Source organism: Littorina saxatilis, linkage group LG3 (assembly GCF_037325665.1).
Source record: "Littorina saxatilis isolate snail1 linkage group LG3, US_GU_Lsax_2.0, whole genome shotgun sequence".
NCBI classification, from domain to species: domain Eukaryota; kingdom Metazoa; phylum Mollusca; class Gastropoda; order Littorinimorpha; family Littorinidae; genus Littorina; species Littorina saxatilis.
In genome coordinates this window covers 60,886,156-60,905,960 of record NC_090247.1, presented here as the reverse complement: position 1 = coordinate 60,905,960, position 19,805 = coordinate 60,886,156, and the positions used below count along the sequence as shown (strand labels likewise).

Here is a 19,805-nt window from a genome sequence, read left to right as displayed (position 1 = left end):
TCATCTGGATATGTTCCAGTACTTAGGTCAAACAGAATCCAAGAATGGACGTTGTAACGGTTTTCCGTTAAAAATTTGGAAACGTTTGTAACGTCTAAGAAACAAATGTAACATGCACGCAACTTTGTATACTTTGCAAAGAATGGTGCCATTACATGTGTGCCAAGTTTCAAAAATAGTCTTTCACAGGCTCAAAAGGTATGATCGTTTGAAAAGATGTGAAAAATACTGCCCCTGGTGTCTTTCGCGCAATTTTTGTTGTTGACTTTTTCTATAATTTTGATTCTCGTTCTCCGATAGGATGCGTATAGCCTTTCACGGATGATGCGAATCACTTGCTCGGTAGAAGTTGCAGAAAAGAACTTTTTGCGTGTTTTGAACACAGCTGTGCTGTATAAGAAAGAATACAAATACCGGTAAGGCCAAAAAAAAGAGGTCTGTTTACGGTAACATAGGCCCAAAATATAGGGTCGGTAGGTCGGGATTTTTTTTTTTTTTTTTCCAAAAAACCATATTTTTACGTTATATATATTTCCCCCCCCCCCCCCCCCCCCAATGCCAAAAAAAAGTCTAGGGTCGCGCGAAAAAAATAGGGTCGGTCGGGTTACCGTAAACAGACTATTTTTTGTTGTTGACCTAAGGCAGGTTTCACGGTATTGATTTCAGCCATTTCCCATTTTCTCACACTTCCAGTCAAACATAAAACTGTGAAATACTGTGAACATGGATGTTATTGTAATTAATTAGGATCAGTACCACACAAAACAAAGAAAAAAATTATACGCAGAGTCTTATTTTCCATAGAAAATCAAGCGAAACGAAAGTTGCCCCCAAAACGTGAAAATCTATCAAACAAACTTGATGCAAGCCTAACTCCAGAAAGAAGACAGAAAACCACTAATACTAAATGATTTACATTAAGTTTAAACATATAACAGATTTTCACAACAAAGTTCCTTGCCTGAGGCTGTCTATATGTTTGCATGATGCTGTCCTTGATCAGAACGCCATTTTCACCTAAACCGGCCGGCGAAATGTTTTTTTTCACATTTCAAGGTCTCCATACACTAACAAACGTCACATGTTTTAAAAGTGTATTTATGTGTGTACAAGATAAAAACAGATAAGTACTTCTTTATCATTTTTTTAATGGCAGAAATACACTTATACTATCGATACCCCCTAATTTAGAAAACGGCAAGAAGAGCCAAGATACATGTTTCATTAACAAGGAACACTTTTTTGTTCATAAAAAGACACTCACTCATTTTGATATAAAATAATAATAATCAATTGCATACATATATGAATACAGAATGTTAAACAAATCTACTTTTATTTTAAGTGGAAAAAACACACAACAAAAAACACGCACATAAGTGACGCACACAAACTGAAGGCTTACCACCAAAGACTGTGGGTACCCTAACTACTCTCCTCACATAGGGAGGGGGGAGATAGAAGGATCCCTAAACAAAGCCTGCCTCAACACGACTTTAGTAGGTAGCCGTGCCTGCTTGGTCATCCAATTATGCCGTCGAAAAACAGAAACAAAGAACAAGTCGCGTAAGGCGAAAATACAAAATTTAGTCAAGCTGTCGAACTCACAGAATGAAACTGAACGCAATGCAATTTTTCAGCAAGACCGTATACTCGTAGCATCGTCAGTCCACCGCTCGTGGCAAAGGCAGTGGAATTGACAAGAAGAGCGGGGTAGTAGTTGCGCTGAGAAGGATAGCACGCTTTTCTGTACCTCTCTTCGTTTTAATTTTCTGAGCGTGTTTTTAATCCAAACATATCATATCTATATGTTTTTGGAATCAGGAACCGACAAGGAATAAGATGAAAGTGTTTTTAAATTGATTTCGAAAATTTAAAGGCACAGTAAGCCTCCCGTAAACCATCACAGAGCTCCCCGAGCGTCTACATACAGTACAAGCATACTTCCATTTGAACGCTCACCGAACGGGAACATCCTGGCTGCTTTCTGTCGAGCGTGAGAAATTTTCAAAGAATTTATTTTCGTGGACTTCTCCTAAACAACAATTGCGCCTCGTTTTGGTGCTGGCCGGGACGGCTGTTATGAATATGATACCGGAAATCACGCCCGGACAGTAAGCCTCCCGTAAACCATCACAGATACTGTCAGGCTTTTACACACAGTACAAACACCCTTCCATTTGAACGCTCACCAAACGGGAACATCTGTGGGTACCCTAACTACGTAAAGAGCGAGCAATTTTTAAAGAATTAATTTTGCAGATTGTCTCGAACACCTTTTGGACCCATTCTGAACTCAGGTCAAAAATGAGTTACTTCCCTTCTATCGATGTAAACTGTCGATAGCCGTGGATCGATGATTATCAGAATGTTTTTGGACCGTGGTGCGTTTTTGCGCTAGACCTAACTTTTAAAATCTAAATAATAAATTGACAGCTTGTTACAACATTCTTTAATTAATCATAAAAGAATTTGTTTTTCATCAAGACAAGATCAGAAAAGCCCGGAAGCAGGGTCACGTAAGGGTCGTCGCAGACGACGGTTTACAGTGCATATCGCCGTTCCTCTCAACAGTCAAAAGCCATCGCTAGAGTTCTTGTGAACCACAGCCGTTTGTTTCGTGCATAAAAACGTGCTATTGTAGATAAGCTCACATCGAGTCACATTCAAATGACTAACTGACGACTACATTGTGAAAAAGGGAAACTGGATGACACGAGTTCACAATGGCTCAGGGGTAAGATAAACCACGCAAAAATAAATTCTTTGAAAATTGTTCGCTCTTTACGGAGGGCACCTGGGATGTTCTCAATCGGTGAGTGTTTAAATGAAAGGGTGTTTGTACTGTGTGTAAAAGCCTGACCGTATCTGTGATGGTTTACGGGAGGCTTACTGTGCCTTTAATTTTGATCATAATGTTTATATTTTTAATTTTTAGAGCTTGTTTTTAATCCAAATATAACATATTTATATGTTTTTGGAATCAGAAAATGATGAAGAATAAGATGAACGTAAATTTGGATCGTTTTATAAATTTTTTTTTTTTTTTACAATTTTCATTTACATATTTAATGACCAAAGTCATTAATTAATTTTTAAGCCACCAAGCTGAAATGCAATACCGAAGTCCGGCCTTCGTCGATGATTGCTTGGCCAAAATTTCAATCAATTTGATGGAAAAATGAGGGTGTGACAGTGCCGCCTCAACTTTTACAAAAAGCCGGATATGACGTCATCAAAGGTATGTATCCAAAAAAAGAAAAAAACATCCGGGGATATCATTCCCAGAAACACTCATGTAAAATTTCATAAAGATCGGTCTAGTAGTTTGGTCTGAATCGCTCTTCACACACACGCACACACACACACATACACCACACCCTCGTCTCGATTCCCCCCTCAACGTTAAAACTTTAGAAGACTCTTGCAAGGCAAATTTTCGCGCCGCGGTGCCGATGACGCAAATAACTCTCGCGACAAAACGATTGGTCCGTAAAGTCGCGTCATCAACCGGTTCATGAATGGCCCGTGTATGAATGGCATTCCTTCTGTTGTGATGACGTGCGCACCTCGTCATTGATGTGACTTGGAAAATCGGTCGGATTTAGGTACCCCCAAGATCTTATGTCGAAATTAGATACCTTTACCCTACCGATCCAGAACTGCAAAGGAACCGTTAATCAAACTTCTTTTATCATTGAAAAAGCTAAAAATCTGATCGAGCATGAAGAGGTAGCGATCGTGTGGTAGCGATCGTTGGCTGACAGACGGCATATTACTCGGCAAAAAGGCAACAAAAACAATAAAATCTCACCTGAAAAAAATAATCACAAATCCCGCCTTCGGCCTCAACTGTGAAAAGTGTGTAATATGTCACATACGGCATAGGATTGCCCGGAAATGACAACGAAAGTGAAAGTAGCGATCGTTGGAAACCCCTGACAGACGACGGTCGGACATTCCAAGAAATGGACACGGCGCGGAATTTCGCGAAATTTCGGTAATTGTAAATGCTTTCCTATGAAGTACAGACTATAAAGGTGTGTTTTCAATGTCAAAATAAAATCATGTTATCATTTCTTGTGGTAAAATAAGCTTACTTGGTTTATCTGTGAAGACTTAGTTTTTCGGACAGACAGCTTCCAGTTCTCGATTCGATTTTTTGTGTGCAAAATATGTAATGCCAAATTCATATTTGTGCTTTTGTTTTTGTTTGTATGGTTAGATATTGCAGCTCTGCTATCAAATATGACCATTCAGTGTGAATTGAGTGCCTTTTCGTTTCAATTTTCACATCAATGGTTGGCTTCTGTCATGCAGAAGGAAATGGCGTCTGTCAGGATTCACACGATCGCTACCAAACACATGTGCATAAAATGCCAACAAAACAACTGAAACGATTTTTTTTTTCAGAATTGTATTCAAAATGACACATTTGTGCATTGCATATAAAAAAAACCACTGAGAAAATTGGTTCAGCAAGTTAGAAATCAGAGCACATTGTGCAGTCAATAGAATGTCTCAATACCGTGAAACCTGCCCTAATCAAATAACAGAAGAATGCAGACATGACGTCATATAATTCCAAAAATATGACGTCAGATGGAGGCAACACTGGGTTTTTCTCATCGTCGTCTTGATAGCGGCGAGACACAATCTGGCATTTGCTGTGACGAATCAGACAGTTTGAATGCTACGAAATGGAGCTGTGGAGATGGACATCGCCAGGTTTTTAAGAGTCTGTAAGAGCATTGTCTCGATAGTGGAAAGTGTGTGTCCTGATCACTCAGCCACCTTGATATGAGTTTTGCAGACGTCATCGTATAAATAGAACAGCAGAGCGGAGTGAGATTTTACTTTTTATTTCTTCAAAGTCATGAGGCTATATCTTTTGAGCCCACGAAAGAATGTTTCTGAAACTTGGCACACATATAATGGCACCATTCTTTGCAAAGTACACAGAATTGTGGGGCGGGGATATAGCTCAGTTGGTAGCGCGCTGGATTTGTATTCAGTTGGCCGCTGTCAGCGTGAGTTCGATCCCAGGTTCGGCGGAAATTTATTTCACAGAGTCAACTTTGTGTGCAGACTCTCTTCGGTGTCCGAACCTCCCCCCCGTGTACACTACATTGGGTGTGCACGTTAAAGATCCCACGATTGACAAAAGGGTCTTTCCTGGCAAAATTGCTTAGGCACAGTTAATAATTGTCTACCTATACCCGTGTGACTTGGAATAATAGGCCGTGAAAGGTAAATATGCGCCGAAATGGCTGCGCGATGTAAGCGTCCTATTGATTGATTGATTGATGTCACATTTGTTTCTAGGACGTTATGAACGTTTGCAAATGTTTAACGGAAAACCGTTACAACGTCCATTCCAAGTACTAGCGCGAATCCAGATGAGGGTCTTTGTCATCGTTCTGTGTAATTTGGAGAGGCTGCTATTTGTAGTTTTATATGTATTGCATATCAACTGCAGCTACCCAGCAAAAGCACCACAAAAACCCTGGATCTTTTGCTGTTTTTCAGGATAGTGGTCGCTTTCCTTTACACGCTAGATTAGCCTGACTGCACGACGGATTTGAACGAACTTTGTATGACTTGTTAGGTAAGACACCAAATAAACCTTTTGGTGTAAAAAATGCAAAATATCGTTCAGTTTAAGTCGCCGTTTTGACTGTTGATGGTGAACCATGCCGTCAAAAAACGCCATTTTTGAGGGTAGGCATGGTCACGAACATGATTGTGACGTCATGCCCAAATATTGCTCAGATTCCTGAAAGGCATTTTTGAGCAGAAGAAAGACAGATCTTAAAATACACGTTAATTTCTGACCCCAAAACTGCTGTTTAACATCTGGGGTATACCACGGAAAAAATATCCATAACTTTTTGGGCTCAGTGTAGCCTATATGCAGCTGAATCTGAACGTGCAGGGAACATGTAGTCAGAAAAAAGGAATGCGTTCCAGTCGCTGGTTTTTTTTAAACCCCACTCGTGGGAGTTTTAGCCCATGAACGCAGAAGAAGAAGAGGAAGAAGACGAAGCTGTTTTTGTATGCTTCTTCAAATACAGCGACAACATGAAATAATAGACAAAGATGAGCTTTCCAGACCTTCTGTTGAAGCCCCCCAGCAGGACAGCCTGGAAAAGGGATGTTTCATTTTCTGCCCTCACATGACCTCCCCCCCCCCTGACGACTGTCCCAGTCAGGGGACTGATGATGATGATGATGATGATGATGATGATGATGATGATGATGATGATGATGATGATGATGAATACAGCGTACTTGGGTTATACACAGTCAGAATGATGTTGGTCGAGCACGTCCCACATTTTCTACGAGGTGAATTATGTACAAACTGTAGTCCCTCTACGACCCACACAACCCCCCCCCCCAAAAAAAAAAAAAAAAAAAAAACCACACCCAGAAAACACCATTTATCACAACCACTTTAGGTAGTATTGTATTTATTTACGATTGTAAACTGTTTAAAACGTGGGCAGTGACGCTATGTGACAATGTCCTTATACATTTCAAAGAAAAGCACCAAATAGTTTCAGAATTGGAGCGTCTTAACACTAAGCCATTGCGCCCGTCGAACAAATCGTATAAATCCATGTTCACTGACCTGCTCTGAAGTGAGGTCATCCAGTGTGTAGGAGGACAAGAGGTTCATGGACTCCATACGGTGGTTCAGCTGTTCTCCTGGAATTCGTCTGTGTGCTAGTAGTTTGGACACTGTTTCTAACTGTGTGCACACGAACAGAAAACAGAGTACGTGTTGTATTTGAAAAATCAGCCATGTCATGCGAACGTTACACAAAGTGAGAACACGCTATAAAAAGGTAGCAAGAGAAACGGAGAGAAAATGATGAAGGGAGAGTGAGTGGCCTCTTGGGGGGTGGGCGGGGGCGGGGGCTGCATAGATGGGGGAAGAAAAAAAGTTGGAGAGAGAGAAAGAAAGAAAGAGACAGAGACAGAGACAGACAGAGACAGAGACAGAGAGACAAAGAGACAGACAAAATAGATCTGTCAAGTTTTTATTTTGCTCTCTGTCTCTGTCTCTCTCTCTCTTCCTCTCAGTCTCTCTCTCTCTCTCTCTCTCTCTCTCTCTTATCCAGCCCCCCCCCCCTCTCTCATTTCCGGAATTCTTCTATTTAGAGGCATCTGCAGTATCACACATTATAACAACTCACATTTGAGACAAAGCCTCCCCCAATGTAAGAGCTCACCTTGTGTATAAAGTCCCTTGTGAGTAACTCCGGGTTGGGCAGTACGGAGCGGTCACAGATGACGGCCATGCGGATCTGGTCAGCGTAGGTGAGAAAGGACACCGTGATGGCCACGTGGTGTAGAGGAGGCATCCAGTACATCATGCACTTGATCTCACGACTGTCCAGTTTCAAGGACGCTTCCGGACCTGGACAGAATCAAAGGACTTGTGAAAAAAAGCCGGGAACGTTAGTTAGTTAGTTAGCTGTTGCTTTTCGGGTCCATCGGACCATAATATCAATCAATCAATATAATAGGCCAAATCAGGACCCCAGCCGGGAACGTAGAAGAAGAAGAAGAAGAAGCGAAAAGGGGATCGAATGACTCTCCAGTTTCAAGGACGCTTCAGAAAATCCGGGAACGAAGAAGAAGAAGAAGAAGAAGAAGTGAAAAAAGGATCGAATGACATTACCGTATGCCATACAATACTTGAGGTCCCACTATCTTGCGGTCTGAACCCCGATGTCGGTCAGATTAATAACAAGCATTGGGATCTACACAGCACATACCAAAGAGACCATTTTGTGAGGACAAAACCCCACAAAACAAATATGGACATTGAAAGATCTCTGTAGGAGATACCCAAAGCATTGCACATTTACTCTGTGGATCCTACAGCTGATAGGCTTTTTCGTGCATTTATAATGGTAGACAATGGGACGTAAGTATACGTTATTACTGGCTTGCACATCACCAGCCACACAAGGGTATTAAGCAGTTTTTGTCTTGGTTTAAACACAATTTTATTCAAAATACATGACATGAAAAAATTGACAAAAATGCAGCTAGGACACGAACTCAAGCTTTTTTTCTTGCACTTGGCCGGCTTCCAAATCTTAGACTTTTGTCAAATAAGCGGTTAAACTTAATTCTTGAATTATCAAAGAACAAGACAGGTTAATTTGATGGAACATTTACCTATAGACAAAACGAAACATTCACAAGAACTTCAACCTATTGGTCTAGTGGGCGATCAAGGTACACAACAAACAACAAGTGATGGTAAATACCACTGTGACTTATCTCCGAATTGTTGCCTGCGCTTCCAAATGGAACTCTATCAGTTTCGAATAAATTCTTGAAAAATCAGAGTCACCTACCAGCCAAGTTAGCTACAACCATAGTACATCGGCTGTAGATCCTCTGCCATAGTCGCTGGAACAACGCCACTGGCAAGACACAACTGGTGAACCACTGGGCCCCGCTCACCACGGCCGCTTCTGGCGAGGCTTTGAACCGTTCTAGCCTCTGTTTGGTCTCCCATAGCCTCGGTATAGAACCCTCTATGTTGGTGGCAAGGGGGAGAACCGTCATGCAGTAGTGGTTGCCGATCTCAGTACTCGCAGTTGCCGCCCCTGAACTTCCGGTCGACGGAGAGTACTCGGACCTGAAGTCGACAGGAAGTGCGCAGTGGATGTTGTAAGGATTCCTTATTCCGCAAATCTGAAGGGGCAAAGAATAGGAGTTTTGATCAACATTAAATAATTTGTAAAAAAAACACAGAAACTATTTAAACAAAAGAAATGAAATACACATTGATCGAATTTAGAAAGAGAGAGAAAATGAACCTTTCACCTTGATGGCCGCGATAGTCTGAACACACGTCAAATAACTCCACCTCATAATACTTGAAATGGGGTACAAAACATTCAATCTACTGAGTAAATGTAAAACGTTCATATATAAGCCAATGGGACCATTTGCCAAACATTGTTTAAATGTTAACCGAACTGAAGTTTACTCTTTATCCTAGGGGACCATATTGTCAAGACTGTTTCCAGCATGTGCTAGAACATTTCATTGTGGGTCAACACACGTTAACATTACCCAAACAACTGAATGATGGACTGTGATGAATTGTGTCCAACAGATCTTCAAGCCAGAGCCTACGATTTGCATACTGATTAGACCTGTAATTTGTGTAGTGTGCACATTATCACCTCCTTTAGGAAGCCATGTCAAACACAGCAATATGCTGTAGCAGTTAAGTCCCAACATGCCTTGCCTGCGTATAAATGCTCCCTGCTGCTTCCACTAGCAACAGACACTAACAGTTTACGGTGCCGGTGGCTGGCCACCTGTGTTTGTTACCTGTGTTTACTACCTGTGTGTACAGTGTCCTGCTATCGTCAGTCATCACAAACTCCTGCTATTCATTTACCTGGACACCTGCTTTACACAGGCTAAAACACATCGCATACCTTGATCATGCGGTTGGAAAGAGCGTAAGTACACACCCTCGCCCTGTTTACAGATGGAAGGCAGTGGGGTAATGGAATAAATGATAATAAACGGGCGCTGCTTGGACATTTGTTGTGGTAGTCGTAGTAAAAACACATGTGTAAACCAGAACTTCGCTTGGGGTTCACTTGAGTATATTGCCAGAACCATATTACCCACCTGTAACTTTGTTTAAAACACAAAGATTTGTTCAGCTGTTTCAAGAACAAACGGTAACATGTGGGTGCAAATCTTCACCTGGTGATTTTGTTTTTATCTATCCACTCTTTTATATCATTAACACTGATCTCCATGAACTGTACGCATCTATAATATCATGTCGTCATGACAGACAAAGCGAGTTTGAATTAAGTTCGTTCGGCCATGTATCAGGACTTTTCTGCATCTGCTGTGATTCTGACATTTCCAGTGTGACAACAATTAGCCATCAATAATGAATTATTAAAACTCATTTGTAGGTTGTGTGCTGCTTTTTGCCGATTCACTAAGCTTACTTTTTAATTCGATTAAACCCAAGAACGAGAGCCATCGTAGCCCATTTTTCACATTGCACTGAATCCTTTACGTACAATTCCATAGTTTTCGATGCGATACAAACGTGGCAATTTATCTGAGCGTCTGTCTCACACCTACTTCGGCCTCGTCTAAAAGTCAGTCATATCTACTTTACTGTGTATATGTTAATTTCGCAGCATGTGGATTATTTATGAACACGGCAGGTACAAATGCTGGAATTCAACTTTACACCCAGAGCAGTGATCTGCTTCCAATATCTACCAGTAGTTATATGGAGCTCCAGTGCGGTTTGTACGGAATTGGAGAAGTGTTTTTAATATAATGCCCAGTTTAAAAAATTAAATGAAAACAAACACACTAGCAAACCTAAACGCACAGAAAACAAGAAAGAAGGAAGGAAAGAAAGAAAAAAAGAAAGAAAGGAGAAAAGAGGTTGGTTTATTTGCTGTTGGTTTATCAATAATGTGGCTATGCGGGATCGATTCAAATTTGTTTCCGTTCTCAGTGTACATAGAGCTCTCCGTATTTGAAACTAAGGAAGGAAAGAGAAATAGAAAATTCGAATATTTAAGTAGATAACTAACCAAACAACCAAGCCCCGACAGCCCCCCCTCCCCCCAAAAAAGAAAAAAAGAAAAAAAAAGAAGATTTTTCGTATACCTGCATGTATGTCCTCAGATTGCCCGCCACAACCGACACAAGGAGCTCGCTAAGCGTGCACCTGGCAACCTGCTTGACCCTGATGGCCGCACTGAGGCTGAAGGGCTCTGACCAGGCCACGGCCATCTCCCCCGAGGGCCGCACGTGAGGTCCGTGCAGCAGGTTGAAGTCGTTCTTCATGCACAGGTAGCGTCGGCAGAAGGTGACGGGGCCGAGGAAGAACGCCTTGCAAAGAAAGAGGTTGGTGTTTGAATACATAGGAACCCCCTTTTAAAGCCCTCTAACATTCAGAGGAGGTCAGGTCTTAAAAATGGGAGGGAGTCTGACATACGGGGTAAATTTACAGAGGTTATGAGCGGAAAATCTCAGTAAACAGGGGACCAGCACGGTTGGCCTAGTGGTAAGGCGTCCGCCCCGTGATCGGGAGGTCGTGGGTTCGAACCCCGGCCGGGTCATACCTAAGACTTTAAAATTGGCAATTTAGTGGCTGCTCCGCCTGGCGTCTGGCATTATGGGGTTAGTGCTAGGACTGGTTGGTCCGGTGTCAGAATAATGTGACTGGGTGAGGCATGAAGCCTGTGCTGCGACTTCTGTCTTGTGTGTGGCGTACGTTCATATGTCAAAGCAGCACCGCCCTGATATGGCCCTTCGTGGTCGGCTGGGCGTTAAGCAAACAAACAAACAAACAAAAATCAGAAAACAGGGTCTTAAGAGGCATAGGGAGTCTTAACATGATAGGTCTTAATAGGGGGTTCCTGAGATACATATAACACATATTCTCTTGCTTTTTCAAAGATAATCTCTAAAAAGTACAAATAAATCAGGAATAAAGGTGTAAAAAATTCCATCTCACACGGCATAATTCTAGTTATTGTAAAGCGCATTGAGCATATATATGATTATGCGCTATTGCAAATGTCCATTATTATTATTAAAGGTCTGTTCAAACGTTGTCTACCTACTTTTCTGGATTGCATAGCTTTGAAGTGAAAGTCGTTTTTCACATAACTATTCACACACACACACACACAAACTTAAGGGAGCCAAAACACACACACACACACACACACACACACACACACACACACACACACACACACACACACACACACACACACACACACATACACACACACGACTACCCCCCCCCCCACACACACACACACTACAATCGTACCTTCAGAGGAGACATGTTAGCCGCCTCCACGCCAAAGCCCGATTTGGGCGAGGACAGTTTCTGAGTGTCCACGAGAGCGTTCTGCAGAAGACGCACCATGGAGGCTCCGTCTGCCACCGCTAGGTGGAGCCTCACTAGCAACACCGTGTCACGTGGTTCCCGGAAGTTGTGCAACACTTGAACTTCCCACAGAGGTCGATTCAAGGGCATAGGTTCTGACGCCATTTTGGCAATGTGGTCCTGAAACAGACAGACGGATATCAAATTAAAAAAATGTTACATGAAATTTTACTTTATTAAATGTATCGACAAAACGAAATATTCATATACTTATTTATAGCCAAAGCTTGTTGTGCTCCATTGGTTCAGTTTTTAACCAAACGAAATATTCACACGAACGTCTATCTACTGTCTTGAAAGTGCGGACGACCAAGATAAGCAACATACAAATGACAATGACAGAGGATCACTTATCTTTGGATGCTGCTTCTGTTGAGAATGCAGGAAGCGAAATGATCGACATTTATCTTATCTAAAAAGCAATATTCCGGATATTGGAACGTTGGCGGCAGTCTATTTGTTTTGAACTGGGTGAGACAGATAATTGTGGATTTCAAAACGGAAAGAAACACCGAAAGATGAGAGAGAGGGAGACATAGTGATAGAGATAACACCAGGCAGTATAACAAAAAAAGCCTAAAATATAATTAATAAGAGTAAAGACGTTTTGAATAATACTCTCTCTCTCTCTCTCTCTCTCTCTCTCTCTCTCTCTCTCTCTCTCTTTCTTTTTCTGTCTCTCTCTGTTTCTGTCTCTGTCTGTCTCTGTCTCTGTCTCTCTCTCTCTCTCTCTCTCTCTCTCTCTCTCTCTCTCTCTCTCTCTCTCTCTCTCTCTCTCATTGCCAAATTTGTCGCGCCTGCGAATAAACTTTCTCGGCGAGGTAGGCACTCAGGCGAAGCAAGGTTTATTCACACATTCTCAACAAGAGATTGACGAAGTGGGCTGAGAAAGAGGAAAAAATAATTGAAGAACAAGCCGGCTTCAGGTCAAGTTACAGTACTGTTGATCATGTTTTTTCGTTATATGGCATTGTTCAGAAGCATTTATTAAAGAATACTAAACTGTACATAGCTTTTGTAGATTTTAAGAAGGCATTTGACTCTGTGAACAGGAATGCATTATGGGAGGTTTTGAGGAAAAGTGGTGTAAACGTGAAAGTGTATAAGGCCCTAACAGCCGTTTACACATCAGTGAAAGCATGTGTGCGTGACCGATGTAATTATTCTGATTATTTTGAATGCCCAAGAGGGGTAAAACAAGGATGTTTATTGAGCCCTTTGATGTTCTCCTTCTTTATTAATGAACTGGCAACAGAAGTGTCCTGTAAGGGAAGACATGGTATACAGTTGATACCTGGTGCGACGGAGATATTCTTGCTACTTTTCGCTGACGATGTTGTTTTGATGTCTAACTCTGTCATAGGTTTACAAAACCAACTGAACAATTTAAAAAGAGAAGCAGATCGCCTGTGTTTATCAGTTCACTTGGATAAAACTGATGTCATGGTGTTCCGTATGGGAGGCCACCTTGCAGCTCACGAGAAATGGTCCTATGGTGGCGAGGCAGTCCGAGTAACCAACTCGTACAAATACCTCGGCATGTTGTTTACTACAAAACTGAGTGTAAATGTTGCTTTGAGTGAGATGTCCAGAAAGGGAAAGAAAGCAGTCATTGGGATACAGAGAACAATGAGAAAACTGAATGTTGCTGATCCGTTGGTGTTTTGGAAGATGTTTGATGTGCAGGTAGAACCCATTTTAACATACGCAGCCGAAGTTTGGGGGCTATATGGCGTCAACCCAATTGAGCAAGTTCACACTTTTGCTATCAAAAGGTTTTTAAATGTTCCGCTGCATTCCTCAAATACAATGGTGTACGGGAAAATAGGCAGATACCCAATTTTCATAAGAACTGTTGTCAAATGTGTGAAATATTGGCTTAAGTTAACAAGACTTCCGCAAACCAGAATGGACCGGCACGGTTGGCCTAGTGGTAAGGCGTCCGCCCCGTGATCGGGAGGTCGTGGGTTCGAACCCCGGCCGGGTCATACCCAAGACTTTAAAATTGGCAATCTAGTGGCTGCTCCGCCTGGCGTCTGGCATTATGGGGTTAGTTCTAGGACTGGTTGGTCCGGTGTCAGAATAATGTGACTGGGTGAGACATGAAGCCTGTGCTGCGACTTCTGTCTTGTGTGTGGCGCACGTTATATGTCAAAGCAGCACCGCCCTGATATGGCCCTTCGTGGTCGGCTGGGCGTTAAGCAAACAAACAAACAAACAAAGAATTTGTAAACAGACCTATGAAATGCTCCTTTTGCAACATGAATCTGGCAAGCACAACTGGGTTTCCAAAGATGAGAAGGTGTTAACTGAAAACGGGTTTGGCATTGTTTGGCTGTGCCAAGGGGCTGGCTACGATAAAGGTTTTGTTTCCCAGTTTAAAGATCGACTGATTTGTATGTATAAACAAAACTGGCATTGGGAAATGGAGACAAACGAGAAGTATCAATGGTTTTATTCTTTTAAAAGCGTTTTTCAGCCTGAGAAGTACATATTATGTATAGCAAACAAATGGAAAAGAGATGCGCTTGCTAGATTTCGGTTAAGAGCCTGTGGGCTGAGGAGCAATGCTCAGTGGTTTTTAATACAACAGGCACGCGACAGTGCATGCCCGATGTGTGATGGAGGCTGTGAAGACGAGGTACACTTTCTTTTCCACTGTACAGCCTATGCTGATATCCGTGCAAAGTAACGTGTTAAAAAGTTGTTCTGAACCAGCCTTAATGGAAGATGTAACCCGTATCCTAGCCCTGGATGAAGAAAGTGTACTCGAAGCAACAGCACAATTTATTTCCAAGGCACTAAACATTCGCAAAAAAACCCTAGATGAGTCAAGCTGAAATGATGTATAATGTAATTTTTACGTACGCAAATGTTGGACTGGATGGTCTTCTCATTTAAATCGGGTTGCGTGTACATGTATACGCGTGGATTTACACGTGTGCGGGTGTAGTCTATATAAGCGTATATGTGTGAGTGTGTGTGTGTGTGTGTGTGTGTGTGTGTGTGTGTGTGTGTGTGTGTGTGTGTGTGTGTGTGTGTGTGTGTGTGTGTGTGTGTGTGTGTGTGTGTGTGTGTGTGTGTTTGTTTGTTCGTCTGCAGCCATTGTTGTTTTTGTATAGATATGTATTTAGACATGCTCCCCTACTAGTCACGCGAGGGTAACGCCGACTAGTGGTTTATTGGTTTTAAATATTTGTGGTCTGCAGATTGATTGGTTTTATGAGTGTGTGTTAACTGTTGGATCAGTATTTTCCTTTGTGTGTACATACTATACCTTGCGTTTTACCCTTAGTCTTAGATAGTTTTGTTTACCTATGTCTTTCGTGTCGGTGTGTTTGTTTGTTCGTACTCATAAACTAGTTTGATATGTTTTTGTTGTTATTAATGTTTTGTTCATTCGTCCTTTTACCCCTTTTATGAATGATGCAGAAATTGTTGTTTTACCTTGTCTGTAAGACTTTTATTAGCTTATGACAATAAAGTGTCAAAGCGTCAAAGCGTCTCAGTCTCTCTCTCTCTCTCTGTCTGTCTCTCTCTCTCTATCTCTCTCTCTCTCTCTCTCTCTCTCTCTCTCTCTCTCTCTCTCTCTCTCTCTCTTTTTATATTTAGTCAAGTTTTGACTAAATATTTTAACATCGAGGGGGAATCGAAACGAGGGTCGTGGTGTATGTGCGTGTGTGTGTGTGTGTGTGTGTGTCTGTGTGTCTGTGTGTCTGTGTGTATGTGTGTGTGTGTAGAGCGATTCAGACTAAACTACTGGACCGATCTTTATGAAATTTGACATGAGAGTTCCTGGGTATGAAATCCCCGAATTTTTTTTTCATTTTTTTGATAAATGTCTTTGATGACGTCATATCCGGCTTTTCGTGAAAGTTGAGGCGGCACTGTCACGCCCTCATTTTTCAACCAAATTGGTTGAAATTTTGGTCAAGTAATCTTCGACGAAGCCCGGACTTCGGTATTGCATTTCAGCTTGGTGGCTTAAAAATTAATTAATGACTTTGGTCATTAAAAATCTGAAAATTGTAAAAAAAAAAAAAAATTTATAAAACGATCCAAATTTACGTTTATCTTATTCTCCATCATTTGCTGATTCCAAAAACATATAAATATGTTATATTTGGATTAAAAACAAGCTCTGAAAATTAAATATATAAAAATTATTATCAAAATTAAATTGTCCAAATCAATTTAAAAACACTTTCATCTTATTCCTTGTCGGTTCCTGATTCCAAAAACATATAGATATGATATGTTTGGATTAAAAACACGCTCAGAAAGTTAAAACGAAGAGTGGTACAGAAAAGCGTGCTATCCTTCTCAGCGCAAGTACTACCCCGCTCTTCTTGTCAATTTCACTGCCTTTGCCGTGCGCGGTGGACTGACGATGCTACGAGTTTTCGGTCTTGCTGCGTTGCATTGCGTTCAGTTTCATTCTGTGAGTTCGACAGCTACTTGACTAAATGTTGTATTTTCGCCTTACGCGACTTGTTTTTTCTCCTCTTAAACTCCGGGACGTCCCCCGTACAAGATGTTTGTTTTTACCGAGATTTTAAATAACAAGTGAGAAAAGACATGGGCTTTTGGGGCAATTTCAAAATAAACGTAGCTTCCCCTGAGTTATTTTTGTTTTCATGCCCGTGAATAAATTGATGTTGTTATCATGTTGTTCACTTTTTTCTTTTTTTATAAGGAGCACAGGCATAAATCGTGGCATAAAGCTGTCTTCGGAATCTTATCTGACGAATAAAAGGGAAGGCAAGTGAAGGAAGAGATCGGGTGTTGCCTGATTCCTACGCAAGCACCAACTGGCAACGATTTTTGTAAATCTGAGAATCAACTTTGGCGTAAATATTTCAGCCCACTCTACTTGCTCAAATCAAACTATTCCCTAGTATAACCCTGAGTGTTCCAGTTAACGTGTTGTATATAATATATTTGATATATTATATGTTTTTCAGTTTTACATAAACTATTATTTTGTAGAGGCCACAAATAATCTACTAGTCTCAAGATAGCCGGTGTCTTAGGGAAAGGCATTTCCTGCGTTCGAAGGGAGACGCCTAACGGTACCATAATTAAGGGTGGTCTGGTTTCTTTTACGTGTCTGCCGAGGTGCTGCGCTGGGGTAAAACCATACCGCTTATCAGTAAACAATGAAGATAAGATGTTCCCTTCCCCCTTTCACTGACTCGTGCACACTACCCCCATGCAAAGAGTCAGGATGCTACCTCAATTTGAGCACGCTGACACAAAAATATAAACCTTTCAGCATTACAAGCTGGTTATTGCGCTGGTCCTTTACGTACCGCAAAACAACGGGAAAATCAGAATTCAGTCTTGACTTGTTCATACATACACGTGGTTTGTCAGAAATTGTGTGCATTCTCTGTTATTGTCGGGTTGTTGTTTTTTTAAGCTGTTTGTGTTAGCTAATTCTTGTGTCTTTTTAGGACTCGCATCTACCGCCTAAAAAGAAAAGAAAAAGCGACACATACGGACAAAGTGAAGTGCTAATTCTTTTTTTGTACTGACTTTGGTTCACCTGCAACCAGACATTTTTACCTGCTTGCTATTGATTTGATACATTGTTGCCACATTCTCACAGGCCGACACAGATGTCCCGGCCGTTCAGTGTTTGTAAATTAACGTTGAAGGAGACCTTGTTACATGTATGTAAAAAGTTGGAATCAAGTTATATCCTATAATTATACGTGAGGGAGACACTCATGAGATAACAATATCGTTCAAACCACACGTGTGTATATCATGTAAATAAGGTCATGTCAAACGAGTTTGGCAGGGACCTGCTTTTCGACTGCTTATGATGCCAGTCACCGAGACAAACGTCATTATGGAAACCTTTTACACTATTCTGTTTCTCCTGGTAGAAGTTTCAAAACTTTCAGGTCACGCTACACTTTCTAGAGTGACGTGTCTTTGCATTGACGTCACTGAGATTGAACGAGGCTTTGAAATAGCTTGGATGAGGTTCCAAAAGAAGCGTCTTCAATTTGGACGCGTCCACTGCGTGACGTTTTGATTAAAATACACGTATACAAGTTCCGTATGTAGGATAAAAAGAATACTACATGAGTTGTTGTGTCGTACCAGATGTACACTCGTTGTTTTTTTCAAATGGTGAACAGCTCGCTATCGCTCGCAGTTCAACATAAAAAAATTACCTTGTGTAAATCTGGTACGATACAGTAACCCATGTAGTATACTCCATTTTTTGTTGTTAAAACGTTTGGTAATTCACAGCACATTAATTAACTCTGTTTCAGATTTTGTTATACAGAGAAAAATATCAAATTATTTGAAGAAAAGTAACTAGGTTCTCAGATTTCGTTTCGCTGAGGGTTGTGTTTCTTTTCCAATACTTCGTTGAGACTGTATTTTTTTTAGCCAAATGATATGTTGACGTATTTTCAATCTCATAAAGATGCTATAAATATGGCTTAGGGCATACGCTCATTTTGTTGGTGGGTGTTTTGCTAGCAGTGGAACTTCACCACGCTACCAACCACCCCCCTCATTGTGTTATATGGTCTTAAATTCCAGCACTTCCATGAGTTTTTTGCTCTAAAACCCATGCGAAATTGTTGCGCAGAGGCCGGAGTTATTGGCTCACGTAAGTGTAGCCTATGCGATCGTAACTTTGTCTGTCTGTGCGTGCGTGCGTGCGTGCGTGCGTGCGTGCGTGCGTGCGTGCGTATGTGCGTGCGTGTGTATGTCTGTGGTAGAAACTCTAACATTTCGTCATTTGAAGACGTCACACGCACGTATGTGCGTGCGTGTGTATGTCTGTGGTAGAAACTTTAACATTTCGTCATTTGAAGACGTCACATTATGGCGTAAGAGGGTTAGACGTCACGCGAAGGAATTACTGAAAGTCTCGGTCATTGTTACTTTGAGCGGGCCGAGACTAGTTGGCAGTCGTGTCGCAGATATTGTTGACTCTCTCTCTCTCTCTCTCTCTCTCTCTCTCTCTCTCTGTATCTGTCTCTCTCTCTCTCTCTCTCTCTCTCTCTCTCTCTCTCTCTCTCTCTCTCTCTCTCTCTCTCTCTCTCTCTCAACTTCAGGCCCTTCAAGCGTTATCATTCTGATTTGTTTCGTTTTGGTTTCATTTTTCATTGCTCATTTTTCTTTTTGATTTATCTCCCTTCTCCCTTCTTTTGCGCTTGGAGGACATCATCTTCTCTGATAAGTCGTTTTGATATTTGTATTGTTGTTTTCATTTTGTTTTAACCTGTTGAAGACCATTAGGTCGAAACGGTGTTCATTGTCATTTGTTTGTATATTTCGTTGCGAGTCCAGAATATTAACAGCTATTGTGTTTTCCGCGTAGCAATAGGGTCCGATATTTAGACGAGACAAGTATAATGCGACGAGTCGAAGACGAGTCGCATTATACTTGTTCGAGTCTAAATATCGGACCCTATTGCTACGCTGAAAACATAATAGCGATTATATAGCTGTTATGACCTTGATTCGTTGTTCCAAACTTACAAAATGACAGTTTTTGCGTCGATGCGTTGATCTCAGGTTTTGATAGCAGACGAACTTCTTACGCACATCATGTTCGCGCAGACATGCACACCGCTACACGCTTTCTGACTTTGGAAGAAAAACTGACTCCAAGTGCATTCGATTTCACAACACAGTTGTTGAAACTGCCAGCGTTTTAAGTTGTCAGTGTACGCTGTTGTCGATAGAAACATCGCCACGTGGTACAGATGTGTAAAGTGGAACCATGCGGCGGCCATTTTACTCAATATGCTTTTGGATATTGCGGAAAATGGCCGAC

The 19,805-nt window shown here is 41.4% G+C and overlaps 1 protein-coding gene across 1 annotated transcript in view; it reads right to left on the bottom strand.

Moving 5' to 3' along the window:
• Positions 1-19,805, bottom strand: part of LOC138960959 (uncharacterized) — a 55,615-nt gene that overhangs the window by 9,661 nt on the left and 26,149 nt on the right. The window contains exons 2-6 of the mRNA XM_070332586.1: positions 11,873-12,112; positions 10,696-10,920; positions 8,379-8,721; positions 7,239-7,426; positions 6,635-6,754 (exon numbers count right to left, since the gene is read on the bottom strand). Coding sequence (XP_070188687.1) covers positions 6,635-6,754; positions 7,239-7,426; positions 8,379-8,721; positions 10,696-10,920; positions 11,873-12,112 — 1,116 coding nt within the window. The remainder of the gene's footprint in view (positions 1-6,634; positions 6,755-7,238; positions 7,427-8,378; positions 8,722-10,695; positions 10,921-11,872; positions 12,113-19,805) is intronic.